The sequence below is a fragment of the Syngnathus typhle genome, linkage group LG1, assembly GCF_033458585.1.
Source record: "Syngnathus typhle isolate RoL2023-S1 ecotype Sweden linkage group LG1, RoL_Styp_1.0, whole genome shotgun sequence".
NCBI lineage: Eukaryota > Metazoa > Chordata > Actinopteri > Syngnathiformes > Syngnathidae > Syngnathus > Syngnathus typhle.
In genome coordinates, this window is record NC_083738.1 from 18149527 (window position 1) to 18166004 (window position 16478).

Consider the following 16478-nt stretch of genomic DNA (forward strand, 5'->3'; position numbering starts at 1 on the left):
GGAGCACTGTGTTTGTACCGCTCTGACTAATCCAAGTTCTTTGGTATTCACTTTGTTCTTTGGGAGTGAGCAGGCAAATTCCTGCCTTGCATGTGGCCAACTATCTAAAGAGGGAAATGCTGACATGACAACAAGGGCCGATGCATTGGCGACACGGAGCAACATCTCCGGTGGGAATGAGAAATTGCTTTTGTGCTCATTAAAGAGGAAGCAAGCATTGTAAGGTCAGCAGCAAACGATCACTTGAGACAAACACTGATAAAAGATAGCAAGGTGCCTTGGGTATTACTGTACTTAGGGAAGTAACTAAATACAAATACTTTGTTACTGTATTCCAGTAGAATTTCCAGATTCTTTAATTAGGTATTTAGATTTCTGAAAATTTCCAAAAATATATCTATACCTCCTACTCCTTACTAAAATTATTATAGTTGATAAAGATAGTGAAAATGTCCTTTGATTTTGTGTGCACATCAGCGGTAATACAAACTGTTTCTACCGACACCCAAAACACAATCATGCTCAGATGTTTTTTTTTTTTTTACAGCAAAGAAGGTGTGAATTGATTGCACAACAAGTCCGTAGTCAGATGGTAAAAGAAAGCAAAGTTTCACTCGGGTGACAAGTGTAAATGCTCGCGTCTATTGTCTGTCTCTCTTTTTACCCTCAAGCGACAAACCAGTTTGACAGCCTTGGCTAGTGACTGCAACTCCAGCAGTCAATCATGATGACGTATGGTTGCTTGAGGAAAAAAATAAAAAGCCCCAAAAAAAACTGCTGTGTCTGGCCGGCCGTGATGTTACCAACGCAACATGGGCAGATGTTTGATTTATTGGATCTGGTGATCATTTCTGTTCTTAACTAGTCAGTCATCATAAAAACAGACAATTATGTAATATTACAGAGTGATTATTAGTATTCCCCAGGTGGCACATTAGGAACGAGACATAAAGTGTAACTGCCTTGCACACTTACCATACGCCTAGTCGAACTAGCTTCTGGCTAGCAGATGTCATTATTTGACCGGAATGTCAAACTGAACTCCGAAATCTGAATATCAGTACACACAGCAAAACTAAAAACTGCATTAGATTAGATAATCTCCATTAGTTCCACAAAGAAGAAAAAAATGCAAAACAAAAGCATCACTTAACCATTCCACCACTAATTACACGTTTGTGGTTTCACTATTGCACAAACATTATTACCCAAGACTTTTTGATTCACATTATTTATATTAAATTCTGTTGTATTTTCTAACATTTTTTATGTTTTTGTTGATGTTACGGCAATATTTTTGTATTTTGGGGTCCCTGGTACTCGAGCTGTATTTTTATTCAAAGAAAACTTTTTTTTTTTTTTTTGACAGTCCAAGTGCAATTACTGAATTACAAAACTTTTTATTTAGCAACATAACAAAAAAAATCACATTTATTTCATTGTAATGAAGAACAGTACACTTTTGCAACAGCTTTCTCTCCTCGGGGAAGAAACTAACAAGATATTTGAAGCATAGGTGCAGGAATTTTTAGCATTAGTGAAAATGGTCAATTAAGGATGAGAAAACACGGCATTGTAATTCAACAACTCATTAAAGTGTTTTTTTTTTCCCATTGGATGACTGTGTGCATATGAAACAAGAGCTACCACTGCCTCCACACTCGCAAAATCTAATAAGTCCAACACATCAAAAACTCAAACACATGACAATGCTCAGTTTTGACTGAAAACACGCATCCTGCTTTATGTTTGGAGTGGTGTCACGCTGCTCTGCATCCTATGATATGTTTTGGCTTGTTTTGTTATAGTAAATTGATTCAGAGTCTTGACAGTTTGCGGGATTAAGTGCATTTTATTTGTGCTATTGAAATAGAAGTACTTTGCAAATGCTTTTGAATAATTCCCTACGTGTGGATGGGGAGATGCTGACATCTGCTGGAGCAAATATTACAGTATAGTTGAAAAGCCACAAGAAGGCTTGCCACCAGTAACCGTTGCATAGTTTGGAATGATTTGATTCAATTTGGATTCGTCCATTCAGTGCATGTGCCTCGACCGTTATCATCATTACTCTCTTTTTATGCATTCTGTCTGAGATGAGGATAGCTTTGGACCGTGCGTTCTAGCCCCTCCTTTAGGCTAACCGGAGGCTTATAGCCCATGTCCTGTTTGGCTCGCTCACAGCTGTAGTAGTGATGGGTTCCAGCCAGAGCCACTCTCATTGGCGTGAACGTAGGTTTGAAGGAGATCAGGGGGCGTAGCACCAGAGACAGAAGCCAAAGCAGAAGAGCCAGGCCGTAAACGAGAGTGTAGGGCAAGTGGTAGCGTGGCGCGGGGTAACCCAGGCCGACCAACACATCTGACATGAAGTCCCAAAATCGAACCGGTTCATCATTGGTGATATGATATGGCTGGTGAAAACAAAGCAAAAGATTCATTTTCATTTCAGCAGCCTGACGCAAACACATGGTAAACAGCAGTGTTTCCCGAACGTTATATTTAGTCAAGACATATTTTACATTAGAAAGAGCTCATGACAGATGACCAAACAAAAATAGCACACATTTTAAATATATTGAAATAATAACAAAATTGTGTCAGTTTCCTCTCAAATTTACTACTGTTCAATATGGGCCTATTAAATTGAACACAAAGACACCCATCAATAATTATGCCAACATGTATATTAGAATAAAATTAAAGTTGTTGATTTTTGTAAGCATAAAGAGCAGTATAACAGGGAAATGAATTTTAAACTGAATTGTTTTTTGCAAACACAATTGACAGAACTGAATATACTCCTCACTATGTGAAGACCAAACACACATGATTTGAGTGAAACTTTTTTGCGGCTTTTAAATGATAATGTACTAAGGCATATAAGATGATCTATCACAACACATTTTAGTGGGAAACGTTTAAAATTTAATCCCACAGACCTTTCCACATATGGGCGAGTCGGGCCTCAGGTGTTCGGCGGCAAGGATATGTCCGTGTACGACGTTCTCCACGAAGGTGAAATCCACCAGGTTGGTGCCATCCCTGGAAAACACATGAAATAAAATGTCAAATATTTTTTTGTCCTTTTATTTTTAGAAAGCCAAAAGATTTGCAGTGATCTTTAGCTGTTGCGCAGTTAAAGTCTCTTGCTTGACACGTTGGGTTGGCGCAACAGCTAAAACTCTACCTAAACCTCATATACTAGAAAATACTACTTCAAATATGCGGTGTGCCTTGATAATAAAACAAGGGTGTGTACCTTTGCAACAGAAAGCCCCAAAAATTCTTACCCTGTTGCTGTCCCCTTTGCTGCAGTATTATGTATACTCCAAAGTCTTCACTTTGCTGCAGTGGTCCATTTACTTGCGGCCCTCAGTCTCTCGTGAATGAAAAGTGTCTCTTCACAGTGGCCAAATGCCAAAACCCGGGAAATAAAAACAGTACGCCCTTGTTCGCCGTCATTGATGTTAGCTACCAGTTATTGTTAGTTATTGATGCCTTCAATGAGACGTGGAATTCATAGTATCTCGCGGTAAGTGGAAAATCACTGCGGCCGATTTGTGTTTGGACATGGGTTTGAAATGGTGCCTCAACAAGCAAACAAATGCTCTTGTAAACATAGGTGCTGGCTTCTGTTTTTAACAACAATATTTTAGCTTTTGCTTATACTAAATCATGCACATTTTTGAGAATATTCAAGAATTTTCTTTTTTTTTTTCAGAAGCCTTGCAACAAGGGGTTGCAGTTCTACAAGCATTGCAGACAACCATGCCGCTAATACAGCTATAAACACGACAGCAAAAGAACAAGAAACATTCTACGTGGTGCCATAATGCTACAGTCGTGGTTTCCACCGCAACATTTCACGCATCTACAAATAAATTCATTCAGATCAATATCAAGTATGAATGTTGCCTTGGATGAGAAGTCTGACTTGACTCAGACTCACCCGATGATGAACTTCATCTTGCCCCTGCGAGCTGTATCAACCAGGATGGGGACCAGCTGCGGGTCCCGAGGTCCAAAGATGCCATGGGGACGGATGGCAATGGTGAGGAAACCCTTCTTCTTGTCACAAGCCTCCAGTACCAACTTGGACGCAAACATGTGAAGAATTATGCATTTGTGTGACAGTGTGGACGCTGAAGGCAAGTGCTTTTTTACTACAATGTTGTCAAGTGTTTTCTATTGAGGTTGGATGAAATGTGGCAGCAATACATGTGAATAGGAATTAGGGGTTAGGGTGTCCAGGGTTAAGTTTCATAGTAGGGTGTTAAACAAAAGTCAACTAGGGTCTAGGGTTACGAACTAGGGTCAGGGTTTTCGAAGTAGAGCTTTAAACTAGAGTTAGGGTTTCATAGTAGGGTTTAAAACTAGGATTAAGGTTTCAAATTAGAATTAGGGTTTCAAAATAGGGTTTCAGATTAAAGTAAGGGTTTCACACTAGGGTTGGTGTTAGGGATAGGAATAGGGGGTTGAGGTATGGTTTAGGGCAGTGGTTCCCAAAGTGGGCGGTACCGCCCCCCTGGGGGCGGTGGAAAGCTCTGGGGGGGCGGTGAGGAAGAAAGGGGCGGTAGGGGGGCGGTAGGGGGGCGGCAGTCGATTTGTACACAACACGCACGCCGCTCTGGCCCAGTCAGATACGACAGCATAGCTAGAAAAGCAAAAGCTCAGGTTTGTAATTTCAAGCTTGTAATGTTCAGAATTTTATCTTATAATAAAAACCGCATTCTGGCGGTCTACATCATCTTGAGTTCAAGTCAACATGAAATTGGGGACTCGCCAGAACGCGCCGTGTTGTGTTGTGTTGAGCTGGTTAGGGCAATGGTCCCCAACCACCGGGCCGCGGCCCGGTACCGGTCCGTGGGTCACTTGGTACCGGGCCGCCAAGCCGCACAGAATTTTTTTTTTATCGACGATCAATTAATTCAGGTCAAGACGCTCGTCCCGGTCACGTGACATGTTTCCCCAGTCGAGCCCGCAAAGCTAATATGTGGCGACAGGCTAACTAACCAGGCAGTGAAGCATTCAAAACTGCTTCAACACATGGAGACCAAGCATCCTGCAATAAAAGACAAACCTTAAATCACTTCGGGTGTCATTGTCTCCGATTACGTCTAGATGGGACCGGCTCGTTTCTGAGAAACAAACTCAGTGCTCCCACTAATTCAACGTAATGGTAATGATATTATAAATGTATTATTTATTTATTTATATAAATGTATTATTTATTTATATAAATGCCGGTCCGCGAAAATATTTCTGACATGTAACCGGTCCGTGGCGCAAAAAAGGTTGGGGGGGGGGGGGGGGGGGGGGTTAGGAGGGGGGTGCTAGGAATTCACTGGGGAGCCAAAGGGGGCGCCAGCCTGCAAAAGTTTGGGAACCACTGGTTTAGGGGATAGGGCTTAAGTTTCATAGTACAGTTTCAAATTGAAGTCATCTTTTCAAACTAGGGGTTTTAGGTAGGGTTTTAAACTAAGGTTCGAGTTTCATAGTCGCATTTGAAATTAGGGTTGTTTCAAATTAGGGGTTAGGTTATTTATAGTTCAGGTGTTAAGGTTTGCGTTATTGCGTTAGGGGGTCATGGTAGTGTTTCAACCTCGATTCAGCTCTTCAAACAACAAGTTAAATTAAACATGTCACTCTCCTACCTTTTCTTGCTTGATTTTTGTCTCTGTGTAGTAGTCAATTGGCTTCTTGGCATAGGGTAAATCTTCTCTCCCATTCTTTATGTCAGAGCCCTCAAATACCACACTGGCACTACTCGTCAGCACCAATTTCTGACAACAACAGAAAAAGATGAAACCCTTCATCTGCCATCGCGCCTGAGACATACTATACAAATGACTTCTTATCCCGCCTGTCTCACCTGTACTCCGACTTCAATGCAAGCCTGAATGACAGTCCTGGTGCCCTGAATGTTGACCCTCTCAAACAGTCCCTTGTCATCACTAGCTGGTGATGGAGAGGCACAATGGAACACCAGAGAGACACTCTTCAGTGCTGGCAGCAGAGCCTGTGAGGAAATAAAGGATTTTGGGGGCGATATGTCGGTTATTTATATGAGATATGAACTAAATCTAGCTACCTATCTTCATATCGGAGAATAATTTTATCAGCTACAAAAAAAAAGTTGATTAAGTGATATTGATTGAGCGTGCCGGTTTGAAGTGTTCTCCTTAAGGCCCCATGCATTCTGCAGTGCAGGAAGATGAAGCCCTCACCTGCAAATCGCAGAGGTCTCCCTGGTGGAAGGCGACGCCGGGTATCTCGAAATTCTGGCGAATGTCAAACACCGACACGGTGTAGCCACGCTCCAGCAACCTCTCCACCAGGTGCCTGCCCAGGAAACCTGAGCCCCCGATGACCGCACAGCGCTTACTACTCTGAAAGACACATGGCGTAGTTTCGTCATTGCTTATGCTTCTACAGCAATGGCACAAAAACTTTTAGAAGATTGTGGGATAGAACTCACCGGTCGAACACGTGTGGCCATAGTCAGCTCAAAAATGGCAAATGGTAGTTGTGTAATTTTAAAGGTTACAACCACGAGTTACCGTGTAACGTTTTGTTAGTTTTGAACAGGTACCGTGAGTGCTGTTACCTGATTGACTGAATCAGCTGAGTGGGGTCTTATCATTGATTGGGCAGCAATGGGAAGATGCAGTACATTAGCCAATCAGATACGGCTAACGTAAAAGAGCACCACAAATTCGTCCAATCAGATAAGTCTTCTGTCTCTGCAGCTGAACCAGCCGCCGACAATTGGACGCTTTTCATTGTTCATTTGAATGGAAAAATAGTTTTCATTATTAGTCACAACTGAGAACCTCATAAGAACTGTAAACGTCAACAAGAGAGGAACACTTGTTTTGTCACTGTATTATATTTCCTAAATGTCTGAGTGTGAGTGAATTGGAAAAACGATGGAATAAGTGCAAAAGAAGCTCAAAATAATGACGTGAGCTAAGTTTTATATGTACACATATACCATACATAAAAACGATGCGATTCAAATATTTAGACTGTTGCAGAGTTGTTCCGACGTTCGCTCTTTCCGTCCAATCGTGTCACCTCTTCCCATCCCGTGACTATCGACAACCAATCAACTTTTTCTCCGACTGGCGTGTTTGATTATAACACCACGAAAGCCCGATTTACAGGACTAAAGCTATTTGGGTCTAGTGTGCAGTATCCGGACACATACGGTATAACAAAACAAGCGTCTGAACGACAAACAGCTGCTACACAAACGACTGAGGAATAAAAACATAGCGCTCCGTTTATTTACTTTTCTTGCCGCTGTCCTCACGTGACGTTGTATATTTTTTTGTATCTCGTTGGTATTTGCAGCGAATTTGATATACAACAAATATATCCTTTTATCTGCACAGGGATTCTGCGTAGGGATAATAGCGGATTTGCTCAGCCTGGTAAATACATAAGTGATGGTGAGTAAAAATGACTCACGCTAAAAATGCATTTGACAGTATACAATCTAATAGCATCTTGTTTGCGTGTCCACTAGGCGTGTGCTAAGAGACCATCCTTGCAGGGACCGGTGCCTCCCCCTCGCAAGAAGACGAGCCCCAAACCTGAGTTGACTGAGGAGCAAAAGCAGGAGATTCGGGAGGCCTTTGAGCTCTTCGACACCGATGGCGCTGGATACATCGAGGTTAAGGAACTCAAGGTATAGAGAACAGCTGTCCAGGGGGTATTGGAAGAGAAAAGTTGAAATATATTAAAGTTAGCCAGGAAAGTAAAATCCCTTCTTTATTTTCTGTACCTTAATTTCAAATCATAACTCTCAAATTCTACTTGACATATTGTACTGTAAGAGCAACGGTTTCTTATTATTAGAAAAAAAAAAAAAAAAAAAAGTGTTTGTGCAAATAGGGTCCCTGTCATCAGCATCTGCAGTTGAGTAATTAAAGCCATCCAGACACTATTTGCAAAATTAGTCTGATGGTATTTACTGAAGTTGTATTTTTTCCCCTTCTGTTCCCTGTGCAAGGTTGCCATGAGAGCTCTGGGTTTTGAACCAAAGAAAGAGGAGATCAAAAAGATGATTAGTGAAGTGGACAAGGAGGGCACAGGGAAGATCTCTTTTAGTGATTTCCTCAGTGTCATGACACAGAAGATGGTAAATATATAAACCTGTTGCTGGTTGGTCGGATGCAAAATTCTTAGAATTCCATAGAGAACGTCTCACGTTGACATGACAGGCTTTAGTAACAACTGCTGTTCCTTTTACTCGAGGCCGAGAAGGATTCCAAAGAGGAGATACTGAAAGCTTTCCGCTTGTTTGACGATGACGAGACCGGTAAGATCTCCTTCAGGAATCTCAAGAGAGTCGCAAAGGAGCTCGGAGAAAACCTCACAGATGAAGAGCTGCAGGTAAGGCAAGGGCTGGAGATAGTTAACCTCCATGAGAGGTTAATCTGGGAGATTTTGGGGCACAAATAAACATTTTGTTTTGAAGACCCATGTAAACTATCACAATTAAAAAGAGTGACATCGCAACCGATTTATTTGCAATTCTTCAATTAAGAACATGAATGTTGAATTATTGCTGACCCATTCAAAAAAGTTGGTAAACCCTTCTTGCAACGTTCCACTTTAGATTTGTAGTTTCACTTTTCTTATGAAGGAGGGATCATGTGGCATCGTACTGACAAGTTATTTGCAAAACGGGTCTCAATTAGGCAATTGTTCGGTTGATGCTTGCAAAGGTTACCAATCGATTACCTTAGTGCTCAACTGATACATGTTCCCATTCTCTTATATAAAAGGAAATGATTGAGGAGGCAGACAGAGATGGTGATGGAGAAGTGAACCAGCAAGAGTTCCTGCGAATTATGAAGAAAACTTGCTTGTACTGATGCTAATATTTGGTTTTACATGGAAAGCTGCCTATAGATTTAAACCTTTCTTGTCTCTTTTAGTATTGTATAATGTCATACGATTAAATGTGAATTGTGTTAGATCTTACTAAGAGGTCCATTAAGTCCAAGATGCTCTTGTTCAGGATGCTGCATACTTTTGTGAAGATTACATAGAGGACAAACTCAGTGCCTGCTCTAATACTTTTGCTTTAATATTTAATTCACAGTTTACACTTAATTTTGAATGTGAAACAAAGTCACATGTTCAAATTCCATGGAAATGCTTACTTGACCACCATTATAGTTACATGTTATGAATGCCTTGCTTTGTTGTGTTTATCTGTGCTCTGTATTTTTCAATGTTTATATATTGTATAGTACGTTTAAAAAAAAAAAACATAATAAAAAAAGAACATTATTTATGGTACAGATGTAATAAATACCTTTAAGCATTGCTGTTATATTTTTGGTGAACAAAAAATTAGCACACACACACACAGTTCGGAGGATCTTTGTGTGGGTTTTGGTTCAACCACATTACAAAAACAACTACCGTAATTTTCGGACTATAAGTCGCACCGGAGTATAAGTCGCACCAGCCATAAAATGCCCCAAAAAGTGAAAAAAACATATATATGTATACAAGTCGCTCCTGAGTATAAGTCGCCCCCCCCCCCCCAGCCCCCACCCAAACTATGAAAAAAAACGCGATTTATGGTCCGAAAATTACGGTACATTTCCCAGAGGTATCAATGAGAAAGTGAATGACAGGCTCCTGTTCATCTACAACATTGAAAACAAGCTCTATGGAAAATTATTGGATGATAATGACCTGTTACCTCAACCATTCCAATCGAATGCACTATGCCATTTGATTTCAAAACAAACAATTCAAACTTTATTTGGAGTTAAAACGCAACAACAAATCTATAAGTAAAAACTAGCCGACATCTGTGTGTAAAACACCACAACCTCTTTGATACAAAGCTAAACCAAAAAAACAGAGCGGAACACACACACATGCAGTGTAAAACGTATTATTGACAACTAGTGTTTTGTAAAGTCATTGCAGATATTTATTGTCGTACCATTGCCGTGTTCCACTTACCTCAGTGGTCTGAATCGTGAAGGTCACTCAGTGTATTCTTGGAGGCAAAGTCTACGCTGAGTTTGCGCATTACGTCCCGATGGCTTTGGTCCGCCAGCTCCTGGCGTACACTCTTGTAGTTCTCCTTCACAAAGTTGGCGAAAGGCGTAGGAGGACGAGGCTTGAACGGCGTGAGCAGGACGAGTTTGCCCGTGCAAAGTGCACACACAAACTTTTGAGTGTCCAGGGACTTGGAATGACGACCGATCCTACAGACAAGAGCAAGCTTAGTAACGTTGATGCACATAAAAAGCTCGTTCCATCTAAAAAAGAGGAAGTATGCCACGTACGTATTCTGACATTTGGTGCACTGGTATTTGAATTTGAACTTGATGTCGTAGCTGTGGCAGCGAGACACCATCGGCAGCTCGGGGTGCACCAAGGTGGACTTGCGAGCGTACGCCTTCCATAAGCTTCCGTGGCTGTCCCTCACGCCGTTGATCAGCCAGGTGGCAGCGTGGCACATTTCGTGGATCAGTGTGTCTCGGAGGCGATCTAGGCGGGAGATATGGCCTTGACTGAGTTCTCTGCCGTAAGCGATGTTTGACTGAATTATAGATTACATACTGCAGGTAGCATCACCTTTATAAAAGAATTACCTGCAGAATCGCAGACTTTCTCGGATAGTTCGATGCGAGCATAACGGTTCCCTCCACCTCGCTCTTGACCAGTAATACAGTAGCCTGCTGTTTTGCGCATCTTTTTGTTCCAGGTCACGGACATATCGATGGGGAGCTATAAATGTCAGCCAAGACAACGAGTCATTCAATGATCTAAGCATCATTCACATATATACATAAGTATGCCCATAGAGAGATGACACAACTCAGTACCTTCCTGTCAAAGACACTGCAGTTGTACAACTGATACAGTTTGCTCGACAGTTCTTCCTTCTTTTGCCTAAAATTGCGGCAGTAGCTGGAGGCAGGATTTGATAGAGACTCCAAGAAGCAACCTGGGGTTTTGCACAAAGCTAGTCTGAAGTAAAGACAAATGTGTTAAGAAAGCAACTGCTATATAGCTAAGGTTGAGAAAACACTCAATAGAAGGTGCACCTGCTGACGGGGCCATGTCGGGGTTCCGTCTGACTCACTTTCGGCTTCAGGGTGCTGCTTTTCCCAGGGGTCTTTACATCTGGATTTTTTTCACCTAATGAGGTGGCCCTGGGTTTCGCTGGCCCCTTTAGGACTGGAAGTGATACAGGAGGGCCCCAACTGGATTCTGAATTGGAGAACAAACAGGAGACAGGTTTTAAATCAAAATTAATACGTCAAATCTGGTAATAGAAGTGAAACATCTTATGTTGCACCAGTGTTGGTCTTGGAGGTAGAGTCAGTGACTATGTTCTTCTTTTTAAGCCTCTCCAGTAAGGACGTGAACTCGTCTTCAGATCCGGAAGAGTCGTCCAGCTTGAGAGGAGTTGAAAGCGTACACTTAGGAGAAAGCCAAGTTGTTGCAGTACGGTGGAATGGCCGAGGAACTGTGAATGGGGAGGTGGGAGGCAAAAGCAGTGATGGCGGGCTGTCTTTTTGGTCACAAATCACTGAGTTGTTTTCGTTTCGTGGCAGAGATTTTGGCTTTGTGTGCCGAGTCTTCCAAGTGCTCTTGATGACAATGTTCTTATCCTCATCCCCACTATCACTGATGAACAAAGGAGAGGCAAACTCAGATGGTTGCAGTGGTCTCCTGAATGATTTGTGTGTGGCTGGAGTCTTCTTACACCCTGGATGAAAAATTGAAAAGGGGGAAATACTAGTCACAAAGCTGTTGTTTTAAAATTAAAGTCAATGCTGATTCAATCTATAATACCTTTAGAGGATGATTCGGTCTGAATGAAGTCATCATCTGATAAGTCATCATCCACAATAAACCTTTTAAGGCTTTTGTATAACAACAGATTAAAAAAAGCTTTTTAAGACACACTTTCAGCGATAGGAATACAGTAATGCCAATTTGGACAACAATTAAAATAGTCACCTGTCCTCACTTTCACTTTCTGATACTTTCCTGGGCTTGGTAGCAGGAGTTTTCACACGGTGCAGGACTTAAGAATGGCACAGAAATATTTGCATTATGGTAGCATAATTACAGGGTTCGTTTCATACTCAAAAACTATTTTAAAACTCACATTTTTCAAAATCGCCATTATCATCATCCGAGCTCACTGCACGAACACTGGAACTGTAAACGAATAACATTAGAAATTGTTTACAAGGTGAACTGACGAAATACAATATCCTACCTTTTTATCTTCGCAACACTGCATGGTTTCTTTGGCTTAGTTTTCGTTCTTGGAGTGCTCCAGCTCACAAGAACTAAGGAATGAAAAGAGTAATATCCATGGAACCAGTGCAACGTTGAATTGGCTCAAATTCAATTCCAAAATTACATCTCACTCACAATGGTCAAATTCGTCGTCATCGGAGTCAATCGAAATGGCGCTTTTGTATGCGTTGGGCTTGAAATACTGGTTTTCTTTATCTTCGTCCTCAGGCGACCCTGATCGGTCTGCAAAATTACCCCCACTTGTGGCACCATGACGTTGCTTCTCAATTGGATTAATCAGCTACAAAAAGAAGGATAAATGAAAACATATTAGGAGACATCCATGAAGGCAAAAAAAAAAAATGAAAACAAACCGCAAACCTTTGTTTGTGCTATGTCTGGTCCATCGAACCCGGTCCAGCCCATCTTTTTGGAAACTCGTTCAAATAACTTGCGAGTATCCTCGTTCATACTTTCCTCTATAAAACAGCAAGAAACAAATCGGTCGCTTCTCTTGTTAGCATTCAATATATGTTGCTGTATTATGGCAAAGTAGCGCTAGTGAATTAGCTATTTTTCTAAGACTCTTTTGAGCATGATCAGAACGTAAACTTCGAAAAATTACCTTTTTGATGGCAATCAATTCTTCAACGGGTTTAAAAGGAACGAGAAAGTGTAGATGGGCGACTGGAAATTCGAATCTTGTGGACCGGTGCGTCATACTTTATGGACCAATGGGAGCACGCTCGTGGTGGCGTAAAGACCCAATCACAAAAAAGTAGGCAATGCTTACGTCACTATGCGGGCTCCGAGTCTTGTCGATTTTGCAATTTATAGGCATCGTAACGGGAATACTTCGACCCCTCAATCGAAGTATCGCGACTATCGGACATACATTATTGAGAAGGAGAAAAAGATCAGTTAAAAACAAAACAAAAAAAACGTAAAAGTATTGATGAAGAGGCGTATCATGTATTTTGGGGAGAGAAAAAAAACCCTGTCCATCCAAAAACTTTGTTTGCGTGTTGAATTTCAAATAAATTAAAATGAGTCACTTTTTCGTGTTTAAACTGATTATTTAAAATGGAAATATTGATGTATTATTCAGCATAGTGGAAAATTCAATTTTCTCGTTTATCAGCATCAGGTCATCACTGTTCCATCTTGTCCAGTAGAGGGCAGCCGAAACAACAAGATTGCGGCGCTGCAAAATTCATACCTGAAATAAAGTGCACGTTACGATGACGTCAATTCTATGATGTAAAAATACAAGGAAAAGCGTTCATTTCCCTTGAAGTGATGACGCAGGCTAAACATTCCTCAAATGAACTCCCATTTAGGACGTAGTTTGGCCTGCTAATGTTGTCCTCGTGGTTTTGCTTTTTCATTTGAAAGGAGGCAGCAACTCGGACATGGATGACAAGTCAGTGAGCAAAGAGTTGGACTTGTGGATTGAACAGCTCATTGAGTGCAGGCAGCTCAAAGAAAATCAAGTCCGAGCACTTTGTCAAATGGTAGGACGTGCTACAGTGTGTGTGTGTGTGTGTGTGTGTGTGTGTGTGTGTGTGTGTGTGTGTGTGTGTGTGTGTGTGTGTGTGTGTGTGTGTGTGTGTGTGTGTGTGTGTGTGTGTGTGTGTGTGTGTATAGCGGAAGCATAAATTGACTTGCTGGTCCATGCGCAAAATCGACGGTTCATTTTTACGGAACAGCAAGAACCTCTTCACTTGCGGAGAATATAAAGTGGGCCAGGGCAATCACTGCTCATCGTTGTAAAGTGGCCACATAGAGACCACCTTCCTATCAAATTGTCCATCTATAGTCAAACGTTGATGATAAACCAGGAAGACGGGCAGTGAATGAATTATAATGTGCTTTCTTTGTCCCTGTGTCAAGGCCAAAGAGATCCTGCAAAAGGAGTCCAATGTTCAGGAGGTGAGATGTCCAGTGACGATATGTGGAGATGTTCACGGTCAGTTCTATGACCTCATGGAGCTTTTTAAGATAGGCGGGAAGCCCCCGGACACCAACTATCTCTTCATGGGAGACTATGTGGATAGAGGCTACTATTCTGTTGAGACGGTGACCCTCCTTGTTTGTCTGAAGGTATAAAAACGATGATAGCTTTTGCACAATAGGAAGAGAGACCTCCTGCCTGCCTGGTTGGTTGGTTGGTTGGTTGGTTGAGCAGTTCAAATTTGGCTTCCAGGTCAGATTTCGTGAAAGAGTCACCATTCTGAGAGGAAACCACGAGACGAGACAGCTCACACATGTCTACGGCTTCTACGACGAATGCCTGATGAAATATGGAAATGCCAATGTTTGGAAGCAGTTTACCGATCTATTTGATTATTTACCTCTAACTGCACTGGTTGATAACCAGGTGAGAATCTGTACATAAAAAAAATCCAGGCTAATCACATCCAAGTTGATATGAGTAAATTCAGACCGTTTTTTGGGGGGGGGGTTAAGATTTTGTGCCTACATGGAGGATTGTCTCCTTCAATATTAACACTGGAAACCATCAGAGCATTGGATCGCTTCCAGGAGGTTCCTCACGAGGTACAAATGAAATGAAAATTCTTGATCATGCGAATGCTCTGTGTTCAAATTATTCTATTAAATACTGTGTGACGTGTGTTCTTAATGGTCCTTAATCTTGGTCACTGGAATCTGAGCTTGCATAAAGAACATTTATTTTTTCTCCACTTTTAGGGTCCAATGTGTGACTTGTTGTGGTCCGACCCAGATGAGCACTATGGTTGGGACATTTCGCTCCGTGGTGCCGGTTACACCTTCGGCCAGGACATCTCAGAGACTTTTAATCATGCAAACGGCCTCACTTTGGTTTCTCGAGCCCATCAGCTGGAGATGGAGGTACCACAAAAGAGAGCTGCCATCTGCATAAATATTGTTTTGTCCAATAAAAGCTGATAACGTAACGCTCAAATCTCCCCATTCAGGGCTTTAACTGGTACCACGACAAAAATGTCGTGACGATCTTCAGTGCACCAAACTATTGTTATCGTTGTGGAAACAAGGCAGCAATCATGGAACTTGAAGACACTCTGAAATGCTCATTGTAAGTCATTTTCTAATATTCATTCCCTTTTATGGCATATTTAATAGTGATTATCAAATTTCATAATTGAGATTTACGCTGACAAAAGATATCTCCGCTTGCCAGCCAACAGTTTGACCCGGCCCCCCGCAAAGAACAGCCCCAATCATCATGGCGATTTCCAGACTACTTCCTCTAAAGATCTCCACATGGTCATCTAATATGTGCCACCGACGATAAGGAACCGGAAGCAGGAGCTCTACCATCTCCCTCTGCATGTCAAAAAGAGTTTCAGTGCAAAACAATTGTCAAGTAGGGCATTTGCATGATAGCACTTAGGGCAGTGATGTATAATTATCAGAGGGCTGAAAATGTTCTGTTCATTGAGTTTAACTTTCTGTCACAATGGCGGCAGACTTTGCGCACTCTACAAAAGTGCAAATTGTATCAACGCTGAAGACTTCATATTTTGCAGGCAATAATGAAGCACAGACGTCTAGAAATACATCGCCAATGTAGGGATGCCCAAGAATTTTTTTTAAGACTCATACATTGCTGCATATCATGAACCACCAGATACCATGCAGATAGTGCTCGTAGACTCTATGCGTTTGTCCTTTGGAGAGGCAGATGAGTACCAAATACTGTATACGATATATGAAACACCCCAAAGCTTGGACTTGAACTGCGTTTTTGAATTTAAAAGAAATATGACTCCAAAGTTAACTGCAAGATGTCATTGCTTTTATACATTTATTTTTCATTTTATAACAATGCTAAATGAATTGAGTTACTGTTAACCGATATAATACAAAACAATAAAGACTGAAAGGGTTTGTTGTGAATAACATGCACATAGTTACTACAGAGCCAGAAGTGAGACTGAGCATGATGAAGAAAAGCTGCCAAGTAAACGGACACGAGGGGCATTAAAAACACAAAATACGAATACAGCAGTTTCCATGTAGAACGTATGATCACTCAAACCAGATTTTCTGAAAGGGTGTTGGTAGTGATACACAAAAGAATTACGGCTTACGTATAGTTTGTTTTGTTCATTCAGGTGCAAAAAAAAAAAAACCCTATTTGAAATTGAAACAGTTTTCTCCCTATATTTAAT

The 16478-nt window shown here is 41.4% G+C and overlaps 4 protein-coding genes and 1 long non-coding RNA gene across 5 annotated transcripts; 3 read left to right on the forward strand and 2 right to left on the reverse strand.

The window, feature by feature from the left end:
* Positions 1-72: 72 nt before the first annotated feature.
* Positions 73-5278, forward strand: LOC133153125 (uncharacterized). Its single transcript, XR_009714258.1, has 3 exons — positions 73-224; positions 2938-3029; positions 3722-5278. It is a non-coding gene; the product is annotated as an uncharacterized LOC133153125 (long non-coding RNA).
* nsdhl (NAD(P) dependent steroid dehydrogenase-like) lies at positions 1385-7191 on the reverse strand. Its single transcript, XM_061277105.1, has 7 exons — positions 6479-7191; positions 6228-6389; positions 5873-6019; positions 5655-5783; positions 3950-4092; positions 2940-3042; positions 1385-2411 (listed from the first exon to the last, which is right to left on the reverse strand). Exons 1-7 carry the CDS (start codon positions 6497-6499, stop codon positions 2079-2081), a joined length of 1038 nt encoding a protein of 345 aa, XP_061133089.1. The 5' UTR covers positions 6500-7191; the 3' UTR covers positions 1385-2078.
* A 42-nt stretch (positions 7192-7233) lies between these two features.
* Positions 7234-9342, forward strand: cetn2 (centrin, EF-hand protein, 2). Its single transcript, XM_061277182.1, has 5 exons — positions 7234-7454; positions 7532-7693; positions 8018-8146; positions 8263-8400; positions 8796-9342. The coding sequence occupies exons 1-5, from the start codon at positions 7452-7454 to the stop codon at positions 8883-8885; spliced, it is 522 nt and encodes a 173-aa protein (XP_061133166.1). The 5' UTR covers positions 7234-7451; the 3' UTR covers positions 8886-9342.
* A 416-nt stretch (positions 9343-9758) lies between these two features.
* Positions 9759-13026, reverse strand: gcna (germ cell nuclear acidic peptidase). Its single transcript, XM_061277071.1, has 13 exons — positions 12926-13026; positions 12682-12779; positions 12436-12601; positions 12278-12350; positions 12164-12216; positions 12013-12079; positions 11845-11915; positions 11345-11758; positions 11091-11256; positions 10869-11013; positions 10635-10770; positions 10326-10530; positions 9759-10244 (listed from the first exon to the last, which is right to left on the reverse strand). The coding sequence occupies exons 2-13, from the start codon at positions 12769-12771 to the stop codon at positions 9998-10000; spliced, it is 1833 nt and encodes a 610-aa protein (XP_061133055.1). The 5' UTR covers positions 12772-12779; positions 12926-13026; the 3' UTR covers positions 9759-9997.
* A 609-nt stretch (positions 13027-13635) lies between these two features.
* LOC133153073 (serine/threonine-protein phosphatase 2A catalytic subunit beta isoform-like) lies at positions 13636-16153 on the forward strand. Its single transcript, XM_061277131.1, has 7 exons — positions 13636-13814; positions 14194-14403; positions 14507-14680; positions 14770-14859; positions 15013-15174; positions 15261-15379; positions 15485-16153. Exons 1-7 carry the CDS (start codon positions 13713-13715, stop codon positions 15555-15557), a joined length of 930 nt encoding a protein of 309 aa, XP_061133115.1. The 5' UTR covers positions 13636-13712; the 3' UTR covers positions 15558-16153.
* The last annotated feature ends 325 nt before the right edge of the window (positions 16154-16478 follow it).

What these genes read in the sequence shown, in the direction of transcription:
- nsdhl (XM_061277105.1), bottom strand. Translation starts at nt 6,499, where the DNA reads ATGGCCACACGTGTTCGACCG. An exon ending in GCATTGAAGTCGGAGTACAG is followed by an intron (nt 5,784 to 5,872) that starts GTGAGACAGGCG and finishes TGTTGTTGTCAG; the next exon opens with AAATTGGTGCTGACGAGTAG. An exon ending in AAGATGAAGTTCATCATCGG is followed by an intron (nt 3,043 to 3,949) that starts GTGAGTCTGAGT and finishes TGTGTTTTCCAG; the next exon opens with GGATGGCACCAACCTGGTGG.
- cetn2 (XM_061277182.1), top strand. An exon ending in TCGAGGTTAAGGAACTCAAG is followed by an intron (nt 7,694 to 8,017) that starts GTATAGAGAACA and finishes TCCCTGTGCAAG; the next exon opens with GTTGCCATGAGAGCTCTGGG. An exon ending in TCACAGATGAAGAGCTGCAG is followed by an intron (nt 8,401 to 8,795) that starts GTAAGGCAAGGG and finishes CTTATATAAAAG; the next exon opens with GAAATGATTGAGGAGGCAGA.
- gcna (XM_061277071.1), bottom strand. Translation starts at nt 12,771, where the DNA reads ATGAACGAGGATACTCGCAAGTTATTTGAACGAGTTTCCAAAAAGATG. An exon ending in TAATGGCGATTTTGAAAAAT is followed by an intron (nt 12,080 to 12,163) that starts GTGAGTTTTAAA and finishes GCCATTCTTAAG; the next exon opens with TCCTGCACCGTGTGAAAACT. An exon ending in TACCTCCAAGACCAACACTG is followed by an intron (nt 11,257 to 11,344) that starts GTGCAACATAAG and finishes TCTCCAATTCAG; the next exon opens with AATCCAGTTGGGGCCCTCCT.
- LOC133153073 (XM_061277131.1), top strand. Translation starts at nt 13,713, where the DNA reads ATGGATGACAAGTCAGTGAGCAAAGAGTTGGACTTGTGGATTGAACAG. An exon ending in TCCGAGCACTTTGTCAAATG is followed by an intron (nt 13,815 to 14,193) that starts GTAGGACGTGCT and finishes CCCTGTGTCAAG; the next exon opens with GCCAAAGAGATCCTGCAAAA. An exon ending in CTGCACTGGTTGATAACCAG is followed by an intron (nt 14,681 to 14,769) that starts GTGAGAATCTGT and finishes GGGGGGGTTAAG; the next exon opens with ATTTTGTGCCTACATGGAGG.